The sequence below is a fragment of the Peromyscus eremicus genome, chromosome 12 (assembly GCF_949786415.1).
Source record: "Peromyscus eremicus chromosome 12, PerEre_H2_v1, whole genome shotgun sequence".
NCBI classification, from domain to species: Eukaryota; Metazoa; Chordata; class Mammalia; order Rodentia; family Cricetidae; genus Peromyscus; species Peromyscus eremicus.
This window is the reverse complement of record NC_081428.1, coordinates 71,635,377-71,651,621: the sequence shown is the minus strand read 5'-3', so window position 1 is coordinate 71,651,621 and position 16,245 is coordinate 71,635,377. Positions and strand designations below refer to the sequence as shown.

At 47.5% G+C, this 16,245-nt stretch overlaps 1 protein-coding gene across 1 annotated transcript in view; it reads right to left on the bottom strand.

Moving 5' to 3' along the window:
- Positions 1 to 14,784, bottom strand: part of Etv5 (ETS variant transcription factor 5) — a 62,530-nt gene extending 47,746 nt beyond the window's left edge. Inside the window, exons 1-5 of the mRNA XM_059277305.1 lie at positions 14,681 to 14,784; positions 11,659 to 11,779; positions 11,443 to 11,530; positions 11,276 to 11,323; positions 11,132 to 11,182 (exon numbers count right to left, since the gene is read on the bottom strand). Coding sequence (XP_059133288.1) covers positions 11,132 to 11,182; positions 11,276 to 11,323; positions 11,443 to 11,530; positions 11,659 to 11,703 — 232 coding nt within the window. The 5' untranslated portion in view covers positions 11,704 to 11,779; positions 14,681 to 14,784. The remainder of the gene's footprint in view (positions 1 to 11,131; positions 11,183 to 11,275; positions 11,324 to 11,442; positions 11,531 to 11,658; positions 11,780 to 14,680) is intronic.
- Between the last annotated feature and the right edge of the window lie 1,461 nt (positions 14,785 to 16,245).

Sequence of the window (16,245 nt, the reverse complement as noted above, 5' to 3'; positions counted from 1 at the left end):
ACGGCCGACCAGGGAAACCGTGGTGGTTCCGGGGAGAGTTCAAGGATTCCCTCTCTAGAAAGCAAGACATGTGGTCAAGGACACAATGATTCCCATGTTCTGAAGAACACACAGAGGGGAAAAGCCTGGCTAGGAAGAGCCACAGCGGTCCTCAAAGCCGTCTTCCTCATCGGCTGCATGAGACCGGAAGTTGCTCCAAGGCATGAGAGGGTTCCAGAAAGAACTGGAGTTACTGGGCTGTACATACAGACACACAGACCACTGTTCAAAGCTCTTCGAAGAGGAGGGTGTGGTGGCATGTACCTGTGGTCCCACTACTAAGGAGTTGGAGACAGGAGGGTACCTTGAGCTTATTACTTCCAGACCAGCCTGGAGTCTTCATTTGAGGAAAAAACAGAATCTTGGATCAGGGGCTAAGCAACAGCTCAGACACAGGACTCGTCTGGTACAGGTGAGACTCTGGGTTCAGTACCTATAGCAGTGACGGTAGAAACACTGGCCAGGCTTGTCTGCGGTCGTCTACCCGAGGTTGCCATGGGTCTGAGAACACTGGCTTTGCCCTTTCTTTGACTCTTATCAGTACTAACAACAATGACAGTGTTTTCAAAGAAAGCATAGCTAAATGGAAAGATTCACTGTATCAACTAAAGCCCCCTTTCTTCTCCCAAAAGTTGGTCTCGGAGTGAGAGGAGGCCACCTTGGGCACAGGTTCCAAGCCAGGCACCTCTTATTCACAGACCTCACGAGCTATGGAGCGTCCAGCGGTCTAACACCGACCAGCTGCCTCTGACTCTTGATATCAAATTGCATCATTTATAATTACAAACAGAAAACCTGTTATCAAATAAGGAAGGAAACTGGACGCCAAGGGCTACAGTTGCCAAAGCCAATGACAGCACTTTTTTTTTTTTTTAACCCAGGTGAACTGGTTTCAGATTCTTTCCTTCATCGCCATACTTGAGCATCCCTCTCAAAGCGCTGGGATCTGTGAGGTTCCTTTTGGTTGGTCAAAGGACGTGTCTATGCCAACAACGCAAACCTGGTGCTTTCTCACTCTAAGAGAGGGACTCCAGAGACCTCAAACCCGAAAGTTAGAACTGAAAGGAGGAAAAGATCAGAACAGAGGCCCAGACTGAGGTAGGGATCACGCTACGGGTCTCTTACTCTGGGGGCCAGAGAGAGACGGCTTAGTGCTTACACTCTTCCAGATAATCTAAATGTAGTTCTCAGCACCTAAGTCAGGCAGCTCACAGCCTCCTTCCTATCCCTTCAGCTCCAGGAGATCCCATGCCTTCTTTCAGCCTCTATGTGTACGCACGCACGCACGCACGCACGCACGCGCACACACACACACTCACAAATAAAAATCTTTAAGAAACATTTTGTGCAGAGTAAGCACTCCTGAGTGAAAATTATCTACTAGAACATATAGGCCACCCCCCCCAAAAAAAAAAAACGCTTTAATACTCAAGGAAAGGGCTTGTCCACCTGAACAGAGCCGATTCCAGGGAAAGACAAGACAAGCTTCTGGACCTAAAACAGCCCAGCCAACCATTTAGTGTGTCTGTAGAGTAACAATGTGACTGATTAGTTTGAACACTCAAAGAGGAGCTGAGCGTCCTGCAGACTCTTTTACTACTAGCCCAGAATATTAATATTCAACCTCTACCAGTATGAGAGGACAGAAAAAGAGGCCTGCAGTTTTCCTCTCCAGGCTCTAGTGTGTCCACACTGACCACTGCAGAAGTCACACCCGGCAGAGAGCCCCAGCAGGGTAAAGGCATAGAGCATCATTTTGAGAGAGTGGGAGGGCCCAAACTGAACTTTTAGCATTACTGTCTCAATAATTTTATCTCACTTTACATAGTTCTCATCTAAACTAACAGAGTAAATTTCAGAAATATTAAAAACAGGCAATGCAGAGAGACCATCTCAGTAAAACAAAAAACAGACGGGAGGAATGTTAGAGGTACTGGAAATGCATTAAGGCCTGTGCAAACTCTTAGCCTTCAACTTTATATTTAAAGTTCACCTTTGGGGTCTGACTTTAGGCAAGCGGCCTCTCCCTAGAACCATTCCTCTGTCACTTGCCACCTTCTGGAGGCAGCCCATCCGGGCACCTGTGCTGGGACTGCCTCTCCAGCATATGCAGATTTCCTGGGAGGCACAGAACCAGCTGCTCAACCTAGACCACCAATGAACACTTTACTACTACATGCATCTAAAAGAGGAAACAGGAAATAAGAACTAGCCCTAATTCATTTCTTTCTGAGGTCATCATGGGAACCTAGGCTTTGGGATTCTTTGTAGAGTTACTTCCTACTGTTGGGAGGCCAGCCCTGGAAGGTGGGGTGGGGAGAGGACGAAACAGATGCCCTGCTTGTGTGCTAAGTACAGAACCAGGTACTACTGACCCTGCAGAGCATGGGTCTGTGGCTGAGGAACATATCAAGAAACATTACAGGACTTTTGTACTGCTGGAGGTACTTGGAGACTAAAGGAAATTCTCAGTGTGAACAGGAATGGGAAATGAGAAGCAGGGATTAAGATTAATATTCATAAAAATAAAGGGCAGGTTAAAAATCCCACATGCTGCTTTCTCAGCATCGCTCAAGAAATAAAACTCTACGGCTTCTGAGGAAGGAATGAGAAGACAAAGGACTAGAGGACAACTGGAAAATGTCAGGGTATTCAGGTAACAGGGGCGATGATCTCCATTCAACTGTTTTCCATTAAGATTCAGATTAGGAAATTTGGGCAGGCTCCAGAATCTGCCCTTCACTATGGGTGACTGTGTACAGGAGACACCCATGTTGCAGAATATTTGTTGACAATGTGAAGATGTATCTTCTAATTCATTTAATAAAGAGCTTAGTGGAGAATAGTTAGGCAGGAAGAGGTTAGGTGGGACTTCTGGGGAGGGCGGGGGGGGGGGGGGGGAGCGCTGGGGCCGGGGGACGAGGGACTCTGGGAAGAAGAAAGGTAGAGTTACCAGCCACATGGACAGGAGACAGGAGGTACAATACAGAAGAGAGGTAACACCACGTGACAGAACATAGATTAATATAAATGGGTTAATTTAAGTTAAAGAGCTAGTTAGGAACAAGCCTAACCTAATTAATAATTAATAAGACGTCTCCATGTCATTGTTTGAGAGCTGGCTGGTGGGATCAACCTGTTACATACTCACCCCCTCTTTGGTGTACATCCATGACCCTTGGGAATAACTCTTTAGACCATTATTTCCCGGCCTGCAGTTGAAATGCTGATGTCCACGACAGCCTCCTCAGCCATTGTGTGTGTGTGTGTGTGTGTGTGTGTGTGTGTGTGTGTGTGTGTGTAGCAACCTAACAGGTTTCAACTTTGGCAAAGGACAATCTACCCAAGTCTATTCTCCTAAGAAAAAAAGGGGGGGAGGGGTACAAGGTCAGCTGCCAGGGAAATATTCGGGATAAAAAGCCCTTAACGACAAAACATAAACAACTTTATTTTGGTTGTGAGGACAAAAGACAAACACCCAGAAGAACATTTTAAAATCCTGCCGAAACCTCATCCATCATTACTAGTTACGTTTTGCCCTTTAACTGAGTGAGTGTCCTACAATGCTGACCTAGCCTAGCCTAGCTTGCTCTTTGGGAGTGTCTCAGGAGCTGGCTGTTAGCCAAGATGCTGGAGGCTATTTAAGGGTATATCCTATTGAGCTGGGTACCCCTAAAGCCGAATACTTCCTGCACGTACGAAGAGGTTCCTCGGGCTTTGGAGTTGTTCCAAGGTGGAGTTCTTTCTGGTACTCTCTGGGTATTTCATTGGAGAGGCCAACCCTTTCATTGGGGTTTGGGAAGTAGTAAAGCCACAGTGAGGGTAGCCCGTAGCTAGGTACTGAAGTTTGGGAAACATCATTTTAAAGTTAACACTTTTTGAGCAGAGATGAAAATGAAACGAAAGAGAGGCCAAGGGGTTGAGAGAGTTCAGTTTTATTGGCCATTATGAAAGTCTTTTTAAAAGCAAGAACTATCGGCCTCGGCCTTGCAAACACCAATCCTCCGGACTGGGTTTATAAAGAGCAGAGTCTGGAAGACCTGGCAGCCATCTTCGGGGGAGAAGGAACGCCACAGCCGCGGAGGAAATAAACGGCTGCCATCCGCAGATCAAGCCTCTCTGGAGAAGCTAGCCCGCCCTGGCCTCTACCACTACGTTAGACAGCCGCTCTAGAAAATGACAGGCAAAGCAAGGAGGGAGGACTCAGGGCTTCACGGATCCACTGTGACTCGCCCTCATAGCTCAGGTCATCGGCCTGGGAGCGAGAGAGTTAAAATACAGCTCTTAAAAGAAAACTCATACCCCATTAAGCTCGGGCTTGGAGAGCAGGGAGCAGTTAGCAGGCCAAAGGAAACTAATTCTGGAGGCTCTCCAAGCTGCCAATCACACGCATATTTCTAACAGTCGCAGCGTTGTTGGAGTTGGTTGTTTTTCCACAGGCTGCACAATGGGGTCTGGTTATTCATTGAAAAAGTCTGCCAGTGGGCCCCGCCCTCCATTCACAACCAATTTGGAATGCTCCATTCACACAAGAGGGGGAGAGTCTGCAGCTCAGTTAGCCGGGACAGACCTACTACTCCTGCCCAGGGCTCAGCTGTCGCCACAGAGAAGCTTGCTCGCCCAGTGTGCTGTGTTTATGTAAGAAAATCAGACGCAGTAGGGGGCGCTGGCTGGGTCTGCACCCTCCCTAGGACCCAAATGGCTAGGATTATTGCTGAAATCGCAAGGCTGATGCGGTTCAGAAGTGCCCTCAGGGAAAGGGGAAAAGGAGTAAGCAGGGCTACTCGGCCTCCATTTAGAATCACTGTAGCTTCCAGGGGAGAATACCGATTTCCCTTGCCCTGGTTTATAGTAAGGGGCAGCTCTCTCTCGGAGAGCTTAGTTTGCCCTGACAGACTTCTTTTCCCCCATTTATCCCTGGTAGCCAACCCGGGGAGCTCCATCGCTTCCTCCCCAGGGCAGAGGAACTTGGGATACATTAGGAATTTCAACAATTTCTTGGCTTCTAAGTGGCTCCCGGAGGGTTTAGCATACCCTCCTGGATGTCCAGGCAGCAAAGGGAAGACTGTGTAGATCTGGAGTGGGAGGAAAAAAACTCCTAAGGCTTCAGAGGGTACAAGGCTAAAAACTGGTTTGGTGTCTTAGGTCTTTTTTTTTTTTTTACCCTCTCTAAACACTCAGTAATTACCCCGACGGTGAATGGAGGGAGCCTGTCTGTCAACCAAACTTGATTTCAAGGAAAAGTATACTTCTTCAGGAAAGTCGAATGAGATCATTTGGGGCTTGTAGGCCGTTTTCTTCATACCAGACTTATTTTTGAATGTCTTATGCTTTTGCTTCTCAATGCCCGTCCCCTCACCAAACAAGGCCTTGCCTGTTTGGGAGGTGAGTCTGGGACTCATGGCCTAGATCTTAGCCTGCTCTAGATATATCCTCTACCCTCTGCCATCAATTCTCTAACTTCCTCTTTCTAAGCAGAGGGAGCCTCAGTTGTTCGCTGGGCGGGCCTTTTGGGGGGAGAGGCTCTTCTCCCAGCAAAGCTGAGCACGGGTCCACTGTCACCTTATGCACCAGACCCCCAAATGGACCTAAGAGTTAGGACTTATGCCCACACACACTCACATGCCACACCCACACCAGGGATCTAGTGTCTTGCTACTCTTTTGAAAGAAGCCTAGAAAAGGGGCAATGGTGGGAACTGACGACCAAAGCCTCCGTTAAATGAGCTTGATGAGTTCACAAAATGAATTTTTTAAAAACTAACCTAATCCGGTAATGGCATCAGCACACATGGCATCCATCCAAAAGCTGGGAGCCGCAACATGACGAGACTCTGAGCTCCCTGGATTCCAAATGGAGAAGCAGTGAGTGCCAGGGCACAGATGGGGCCCAAGCTGCTCAAGGGCACTGTATGCCCAGGAGGGGGAAGTCAGGGAGGCTGCTTCTTCACCGCCATTAAATCTCAAGAAATGCAGCAGCTGACTGTCTCCCACACACCCAAACCTGCCTCACCCCCAGGAATATTCTTTTCTGGGGCTCGTAACACAATAATGATACTATGGGACAGAAAAAACAGCAGTCAGCATGGACTGTCAGCTCTTCAGCTCCCGTATCATAAAGCTGAAGGATGCCGGGGCTAAATGGTGAGTTCTTGATGGATGCCAGGATTTTGTTACTTCTGGCACCTACAAGACTGCTCGGCCTGGCAGACAGATTAATTCCCCTTCTCCTCAAGGTTTTCTCACCAAATACAAAGGACTGGACAGGCTTCCAGGCTCAACTGGAGAGGAGTAAGAGAACCACCACTGTTTTAAACATGCCTAACTGGACCATATGGCTCTCGTTTAGATCAATGGTCTTAGGTCACTAACAGTTCTCAGGATGCTAGAGGCTACGGAACCAGGAATGACGCTAATCATTGAGGGCCCTGTCTGCAACAAAGCAGAGGACGAGCTAGCAAAGTCTCTGGAAGTCACTGATAAAGTCTGGGGCCAAATCATCTCTCCTCCAGGGTTTTCCTCACACTTTTCCATCAGCTTTCTTTTCTACTCTCCCCCTTCTCTCAGTACTAATGCTCCCTGAGAAGCACACACCAATGGCCTTGACTTGGTCAAGCCTCCTCTTCCTAAGTCGATTATAAATTTCTTTCTTATCTTCCAAAAACAACAAATCTAGGGTCCTTTTACCTACAAGTGGCCTCATTCCACAGAGCAAGGGCTGCTACCAGCACCCCCTCCCCAAGACCCATGGCTAGAACTCTGTGTTCTCCTCAGAAGGGCCCCAGTGTCACTACTGTAGCTGCTGTTTGAGGCTCCAGGGCTAATACAACCATTAACCTTAGTCTCAGCCATCTACTGCACCGAATTTATGAAAAGCTGATTTTAACAGCTAATTAGCAGGTCTTTGGGAAATTACTTGTACTTCCTGCAGTCATTTTTTTTTTAATTTTTCATTTTTTTGAAACACAGATCTAAAAAAGAACTCAAGGGGAAAATGGGGTCATTCACATTTTAAGACCATTTTGTAAACTGTATTTGGTACAGAACTATGACTCTACAATAAGATTTATCATTGCCTCTTAGCATAAACTACTTCAGTTACTCAAGATGCTGGTAATTATTCACAATGCCACCACTGAAACAAATGAGATGTTTTTAAAAAAATCAGAATTGAAACCTGCATTTAAAAAACACTCATCAGTACCCAGGAAGCCAGCTCAGAGAAACGAACATAACAGCTTCCTCATCCCCACATCAAAGTTCCAAAGTGCTCCTGAGTTCCAATCTTATCTGTGGCTTTGACTTAACTCTGTGAAGTAGGGAAAGGGTGGGGAGACCTACAGAGACCCCAGAGCCCATGTTTTGTTGTAACATGTGGTCTGTGACATACTCACTTATTATAAAACACACACACACACACACACACACACACACTTACTATATGTAGGACATGTAGTTTTACACCTTTTTCTATACTAAAGAATTCCGTCAATTGTAACAATGTTTCTGTTTTACATCTCTTCCAAGTCCTAAATTGAAAACTCAGCTACCTCCCTAGCACTCTCCTGAAAGTCACCTTCTGGACCTTTAAATGATGAGTCCTGATCCACCGAGCAGGCTGGTAACAGGACTGCGGCTTTCCTTAAGGATTAAAAACTGTATTTATTTCACTGAATTCTTCCCATTCACACCCAAACTATGTGCTGGTTTTTGTTTTTTTTTTTTCCCCAGACTATCTCTACAAGAGATTTCCAGCTCCAACAATCTTGGATCTTCAAGTCACTTCTCAACACCAAGGGATTATTGGGAGGGGGTGTGCACACAAGGCAGAGCTCCTAGGCTCTAGAGCAGCAGTTCTTACCTGTGGGTCTCAACCCCTTTGGGGGCGGGGGTCGCATATCAGATATCCTGCATTCCAGATATTTACATTATGATTTATAACAGAAGCAAAATTATAGTTATGAGGCAGCAACAAAAAAATGTATGGTTGGGGTCACTACAACATGAAGAACTGTATTAAAGGGTCGCAGCATTAGGAAGAATGAGAACCACTGGTCTAGAGGATGCACTTTCTGTTCTCTTGATTTGAATTTTTTAAATTTCCAACAAGGAGCTGGCAAGATGGCTCAGAGGATAAAAGTGCTTGTCACCAAGCCTGATGACCCACACACAGAGTGGAAAGAGAACCAACCCCGACATGGTCTCCTCTAACCACTGTAAGAAAGCTGTGCCACAAGTATAGTGTGTATTCCTGAGACAGAAACAAAATCTGCATCACTAGAGGTGAGCTGGGCATTTCCGTTAAACTTACAACAGTTTGTTTCTTTAAATCACATTTACAGGTAGATGTCTACAGGCAAGGTACCCAAATCTGGAACAATTACATAGTCTCTTTTAGAAATTGAGCCTATACTGTGCTTCAAACAAACAAACAAGAAACAACAAACATAGTTTTCATGTGGATCTTCCAAAAGACAGTTGGGAGAGCTGGTCCTTCACACAAGGCCATGGAAAGTGCTCACAGGGAAGCAAGGTATGTAGTCTGACAATAGCCGGACTCCATCATCCCCCCCCCCCCCCCCCCCCCCCCCCCGGGATCCCTTGGCTGAACCTGAATTGCAATCGAACACAGCAACCTGAATGAAGGGTTCCTTCCAGGCTCCCCCGAGCCATACTGGGGCTCTTGCCTCAACACTCAGGGCAGGTCAATCTATTTGACTCCACCCTTCCTGAAGCTCTACCTCAGTCAGAGTCAGGAAATAATTATTACGAGGTTTTCATAGGCTACTCAACCATCTACTTTATCCTTAAAATACAGACAAGCTCCACCTTAAGCAGTTATGACAAAAAGCAAGCAGACAAACAAATCATCATCAACAATAACAAAAACTCCCATCATATTTGGTGAGCAGGGACAGCTCCCAAAGCACCTGTACTTAAGGTATGGTATTTTAATGAAAGAACCTAGCACATTCTATTTGCCGAGCAAGAATTATTTCTAGAGCACCAAGACACATTTATTGATTTCTTTGCTGGAGCCTACTCCCACAGATAAGAATCTCTGCAGATAGAAGCCCCCACTCACTGGCATCCCTCCCCCCCCTCCAGCCCTTCCCCACTAACAGGTGAAGCAGGCAATCAATCTGAGCTCAGCTGTCTCACCTCCCTTTTAACTCTTTCGGGTTACAGAGAACCAAACTGTAATAAAAGCGTTTCAAAGAACCTCTGCCACACAAGCCACCTCCCAAGCAGTCTGCGGCTTACCCTGCTCTGGAGAAGAACTGAAAAGGCAGGGCTGAGTGGCTAAGACCTAAACAAGACCTTGAAAACACTGCCCCCACACCACCCCCACGAGTTATCTCTATTTAGCCTTTCAATGGCAGGCTCCCAATCACTTGAAAGCAATCAAAGGGCAATAATAAGCATTTCCTTTTGTATAGACAATCTCCACAGCAAGCTGTGACAAAGCTAAGGTAGCCATTCATCTATGGGTTGCAGCCTATTCTCTTTTCAAGTTTCATGGCATTTTGCCTTGAACACGAGGCCTATCATTACAGAATGCTTAGCTGGTACCTCTGTTCTTTTATCTAATAGATTCAGAATACCCCGCTTTTATATGGACCCAAATACTCTCTCTCCCAGTGGCATTTTTACACACACATGCACACATACACCCTAGAGATAAAACAAAGCTTTGAGAAGAATCTGTTGGTGCAAAATGAGAAATCAACTCCGTCTGGCTCAGGTGCTTGCTATTATAAACTATGACTAAGAGACATGAATTTCTCTATGATGCAACTCTCAAGAGAGGCAGCGTTCTCCAGCCCGCTCTTAAACCTGCTCATTCGCCAGTGACTAATGCTCTCTAGAGCAGCCCTGGGCTGCTCCAATTTCATCAGCCAGCTTTGTCCTTGGTAGCTCTGCCTGGACCATAAAGCCCCCAAATGTGTTGAGGACAGCCCAGGAAGATCAAGGCAAAGCTAACTATGCTCTGCCAGCATGAGGAGCCATTATAGAACTCCTTACTGCATTTATTAGGAATGAGCACCCAAAGACGACTTAAAAAAAAGGCTTTACTCTTCTCAACAGTGAGGTCATAGCAACCACGTGACAAATAAGAGCCAATCAAGTCATTCTGTGACCACCTTTCATTAGCTTAGAAGAAACAAAATTGACATGTTAGGTGGAACCACAATCAACAGGAATTTTCCATTAAGTATGTGCTGTACCTTTCAAAGGAAGAAAAATGACAGACTCATCACTGGCTTTGCCGTAAGCATACTCTTTTTTGCATTGCTGTTGATTGAGTTTAGAACCCTGTACATGCTAGGCAAGTACTATACCACTGAGCTACATCCTCATCTCAAAGACTAAGTTTATAAAACAAACAAACAAACAAACAAACGAGGATTTGAAAAAAATATATAGGCCGGGCGGTGGTGGCGCACGCCTTTAATCCCAGCACTCGGGAGGCAGAGCCAGGCGGATCTCTGTGAGTTCGAGGCCAGCCTGGGCTACCAAGTGAGTTCCAGGAGAGGCGCAAAGCTACACAGAGAAACCCTGTCTCAAAAAACCAAAAGAAAAAAAAAAAAAAAAAAAAGAAAAAAGAAAAAAATATATAATCTATAGAAACCTGGGACTGGAGAGATGGCTTAGCAGTTGAGAGCATTTGCTGCTCTTCCAGAGGACCTGAGTTTGGTTCCCAGCAACCACAAAAGGCCACTCATGACCACCTGTAACTCTAGTTCCTGGGGATTTGACACCCTCTTCTGGTCCCTGCAAGTACCAACACACATTACAGACACACCTCCCACCCCCAGATAGATCTAAAAAAAGAAAAGGAAATGTTTGACATAAGATCATAGATAGTAAACTAACTTAAAATTCTGGAGTTCAAGCTTTTAAGGTAAAAAGGAATTTTATTGAAATTACGTTGAATAAATCTTGCCTTCAACAGAGCCAGAAATTATTAAAATACATGCATACCAATGTCCAAAATCCTCTGGCTATCGCTTTAGAACGTATTCTAGATGGGAACGATCCAAGACCAAATAATTTCAGAAGGAATGTGTCAGCAACAGAAAGGTACTTACAGTTATCAGACTGGAAATCTGGGACAAATTGTTCATCATCAGGAACTTGAGCTGGAAAAGAGATTTCTGTTTTAGATCTTTGTATTTTATTGAAAGGCACAGTAGAATGTTTTACATGAAGAACAGCACAGTCAAAAAACTTGCCTTCAGCTAACCAAGCCTCTTGAAGTTGACTCAGATCCTGAAACAACTCTGCAATTAAAAAAAAAAAAAGATTCACAATGAGGATCCTGCTTGTGCTAAAGAGAAGCACAGGACACAGCACACTGGCAATCTGAGGAAGCCACAGCGGCCAGGGAAGGCTCCACTACCTTCAGAATCGTGAGCCAGATCAGTGTCCAAAAACTTCCTCTTTCTGTCCATCACAGGTCGTCCTCGACATTCCTCTGACCGAGATTTCTGAAAGAGGCCAACAAATGAAGATTCAAATGCAAGAAAAGAGGTGGGTGGGGGTCCGCCCACTTCTCCAGGAGGAAGAGGACCCACACAAGGAGATCAAGAACACAACAGCACAGATGCCAACTCACCCCTGGGACCATAAAAGGGACTTGCTGATCACAAAACCCATCCATGGTGCTTCCAAAGTCTCTGGTACCACGGTGAAAGGCTTCAGCATTGAGTAGTTTCTGGGGGCGTATAGAGATCCTCCTGTAACATGAATTTGGGCGTTTAAAGTGTGGTGCGGGTGGGGTCTTTCTTTTCTTCTTGCCTGAGCAGTAAGTCACCTCCCCTCTCTGAGGTTCCCAAAGCCTACCCAAGGTGAAAACTTTTAGGATAAGTTTTTAAAGCTTACTAGGCACTTAGGCCAAATCTATTTACTTGATCATTAGGGGGATGTTTTCCAGTGGTAGAACACTTAGCCAGAAGTATGCATAAGGCCCTAGGTTTAATCCCCAGCAGTGACAAAAAAAAATTATATATAAAAAATTAGTGTATATATAGTATTGCCTGCCTGTCTACCACATAAACCAAAACCAACCATCCAACAAAGCCTCTCAACTTATTTTCACTGTAAAATGACCTTCCAGGACATATTTGTTGCAGGTTTTGTTTTTAAGATAATTAAGTTTTTGATAGTACAGTAACAAGAACTAGAGAACTGAGTGTTAAGTATTCCAAATTATTGGCAATTAAGAAACTAAGATACATGTGTTTCTCAAAGTATTTCGTAGATCTATTTGTGGGTCTATGGTAAAAAACACTCAGTACAGTTCCAGGACCAAATGATCAAAAGTATACTTTCTTCACACACAATTCTTTATTTAAAACCTAAACCTTCTGTCCAAACAGGTGTGTAGACCTGAAATGACATAAACATCTCCATGGCAACTTACAAAGATTATCTGCCATTAACTCAGCTTCTAAAAGAATAAAACATCTAGAAGAGCAAGAGATAAAGGAAGCTCCATTCCACTTCACTATTTATGCATCTCTACTAAAGCACACTCCCCCCCAAAAAAAACCTTTCAAAGCAAAAAGATCCTTGGAAAGAAAACGCCCTTTACTGAACAGTGAAGTCAAATTTCCCAACAAAAACAGTCAAACACTGGTAAGAGCTGGGCTTGGGAGAGAGCAACAAAAGAGTTAGGACACTTTTCTAATGGGGGAGGAGCTAATAAACAAATTTAGAAGGTGTCACCTTCCTAAACACTTCATTTTCCAACTAAAAACTCAGATCAAAACAATAGGGGGTTGGCATGATAATTCATTCACCCCAGGCCTAAATAATAGAAAGGCCTAAGTGGCAATTTCTTTTAACTTGCACACAAACTAGGGTAACTTTTTTCACAGTAGCCCTTCCATCTGACTTGTTTTTCATGCTGAGAACACCATATCAAATTTTCATAAGCGAGCAGGATACAAGAAAACCCTTCGCAGCCAGCTCTTGGCCCAAGTAATCAGATATTTTCAAAGTCAAAGGAAAGAGAGTTCACAGCTTCCTAGAAATACACCCCTGCCTGCCTTCCACACAGTGCAAACACCGTTCAGAATGAGGCCCCTCCCTCCCTCTCTCCCCCTCCACGCCCCCCCCTCATGTCACCAACCAGTATCCAAATCTGAAAAACCTTAGTGAAGAGTCAAGAAGCATGAAAGAATTCTGTGCTGTATTTAAAAAATCTGATTAAATTGTGGCCTAAGAAATTATTAAATGTCTGTTGTGGGTAAGAGGACAACGTGTAGGAAACCGGAGGGTAAAATATTTTTAGAATCTCATGATGCACAAAAATATCTTTTGAAAAAATTGTTAAAAGAAATCGCCCTAAGAGAATCCAAAAGAAGCATCGAGGACCTTCTAAGCAGCCCTTGGAGTTCAAGGGCTGGAAACATTGTGTTCAAAGTATCTTTTAAAAGCCTGCAGGGAAGGCTCCAGTTCATCCTGGAGTTTTAAACCACTTCCTTTGTGTTGTCGTCGTTGTTCCCACCCCCCCAAAAAAAAAATCCGAGTGCCCCCAGGAAAACTTTAACTCGGCGCAGCAACCGGATCGAGGCCCCTCCCCGAGGCGCGCAGCGGGCCTGGTTTTATGAATGGGAGAACGAGCCGCGGCCGCCACCGCAGGTAGAGGCTGTAACTGGATCCCTCGCGCCGGGCCCCATTCACAAAACAAGACACACTTCCACCCAATTCCCAGCCTTCCCATTCATGAAAACTCCTTCAGCTGCGCCCCCGCCCCCACTCCCAACGCACGCCTAGCCTCCGACGCAGGCCCCTCACCCCAGCGTTTCAGGGGGAAAAAAAAGCTCAATGCTTCATTCACAAAAAAAAAGGGAGAAAAAAAAAAAAGCCTCAGGGAGCTCGGAGTCCACGAAAGAAACCTGCTTCATTCATAAAAGTCACCCACATTCAGAAACGAGGTGCGGCGCTGGGTGATACCAACTGCCTGTAATTTACTCCCGACCCCACACGCCTTCCTTCATCACCCCCTACTCAACCACTCTCCCCCCCCCCCCCATGCAAGCCAGACCCCGAATCCTGCACGAGGCTCCAGCATCACTCTCGGCCGTCTCGGCACCGGTTCTCTCCCCTCCAGGCCGCAGCTCAGGAGGCTCCCGGCACCCTCAGCCCGCAGAGGAGGGAGTGGGGGGCTGGGGGTCGGCTTGCCCAGTCTCCAACTTGCCAGGCCCGCAGAAGTTCGGGCAGAACCCGCATCCGCAGGCTGCACATGTCGGTGTCATTTAACTCTCGGGGTTCTGGAGAAGCACCCTGAAACTGCTGCCCGCCCCCCTCCCACCTAAGAGTCGCGGAGCGTTTCTTCTCGCGAGCCTCCCAGGGCCCTCGGGGGCCCACAACTCCGCGCCCCGCACCCCGTTCTTGCACCCCGCTCCCGCAGCCTGCGCCCCGCACCCCGCTCCCTGCACCCGCTCCAGCACCCCGGGTGCCTCCTCCGCGATGTACGGAAACCCGTTTCTCCGCTCGCTCCGGAACCGCTAGCCGCCCCCGCCCGAAGCCTCCCAGGAACCGAACCGAACCCGGGCCTCGGGGGGAGGGGACGGCTAGCTCCTGGAGTCACCCCAGGCACGCCCGACTGAGGACTCGGAACCAGCCCGCACCTGAGTGGCCACTCCGCGCGCCCGCCTGCGCGCCTCGGTGGCGGGCTGGGCCGCAGCGATCGGGGTTTGAGGACCGCTCCGCGCGCCGGCCTCCGGACTCTGCACCGCCCTGCAACCCGCTGCAGCACTGGCCCGGCCCCCGCCGGCTCCGCCCGCCGCCATTGGCCCGTGGCCCAGAGCAGACCCGTCCTCATTGGTCCGCGGTCGTCCCCCCGGCTGCCCATCACCTCTTGTTTACCCTGTCTTCAGGCAAATCCAGCTGGGCCGCCCCACCAACTGCGGCGCCCATTGGCTAACGGCCGGCCTCTTTCAACGCCCCCAGAGGTCTGTTTTACATAATTTATGCGCTGGGCGCCATTGACCAATCAGCACCGGCTTGTTTATATAATGAATGTAAGGACGTTTTTCATTCATAAAAAACGCGACCTGAGGGGGAGCTGAGCTGAGTCAGTGAAGCTCTTAAAGGGGCCACTCGCGAAGTTCCCGCTGGCCTCGGCCTGCGCCGTTCCTCCCGCCACCCCCGCGCGGGGCCGCTTGGCGCCAGGCGTTCGCAGCTGCAGCAGCGAGCTAAGTTATCATTTTAGAACTCAGGCGAGAGGAATTCGTCATTCCACACACAGAAACTCGCTGACCCGCCTGGGCGTTCGACCCATAGAAACACAGAAAACGGAAACCGAGCCCTCTAATCTTAGCTACCTTGAAGAGGAGAGGCTTTAATTTTTTTTAAACCAGGTTTCCAGTGGAAAGAATAAGCACTTATCTTCCTTTTAAAACCTGAGGTCTTCCAGGCTTTAGTTGCTGTTTCATGTTGACAAAGCCTAAGGCCCGAGGTGATCACATCTCCTCGGGCTAATTGACTCTGAGCTCTGCAAGTTTGAGGCTCCAACCAGAAATCCGGTTCTCGGACCGCACGGGACCAGTAGAGGGCCTTGGAAGCACAAATCCCTCTGAAACGTGCGGGCAGCGAGACCGTTTGCTTCCCTCCCAGGCTGCTTGTTTTCCATTTAAGTGTTGAATGCAAGATGGTGTATTTGCGAATTAGATCCCGTGCAGCTGGGAACTGGGAGAAGCAGCGTTTGCTTGCCAAAGGATCGGGCACTGACTGCAATAGCTGAGATTCTTAACAGGGTGTTCCAGGAAACAAACAATCCTCTACCCTCCACCTCCTCGCCCGGCTCCCCGCTCCCCGCTCCCGAGACCGACACCCGCGGTTCTCCTCTCTTCCCAAGGATGCTAGGGCGCCAGTGAGGGAGTTCTGTTCTCTCTGCCAGCTGGAGAGCGGGATGTCAAAGTTAGAGGAGCCTCAGCAAAGGGCTCCTAAGTTGTTAAACTACAGGTGTGAGTCCCCCACAGTGGCGGACGCGGTGTGGATTTCGAGGGTCCGCGGTCTTCGCCCACTCCACTTGTGTACCAGAGCTGGCACTTCGTGTGTTGATCGGAGACCTTGACCAGTTTGAATGCTGGGGTGAAACCTGGTCCCAGGCCCAGCGGGCTGAGTTATCGGTTTTGCCAGAGACTGGGAAGGGCACCGATTGATGTGTGGGAAGGTGCTTTGAACTTTTAAC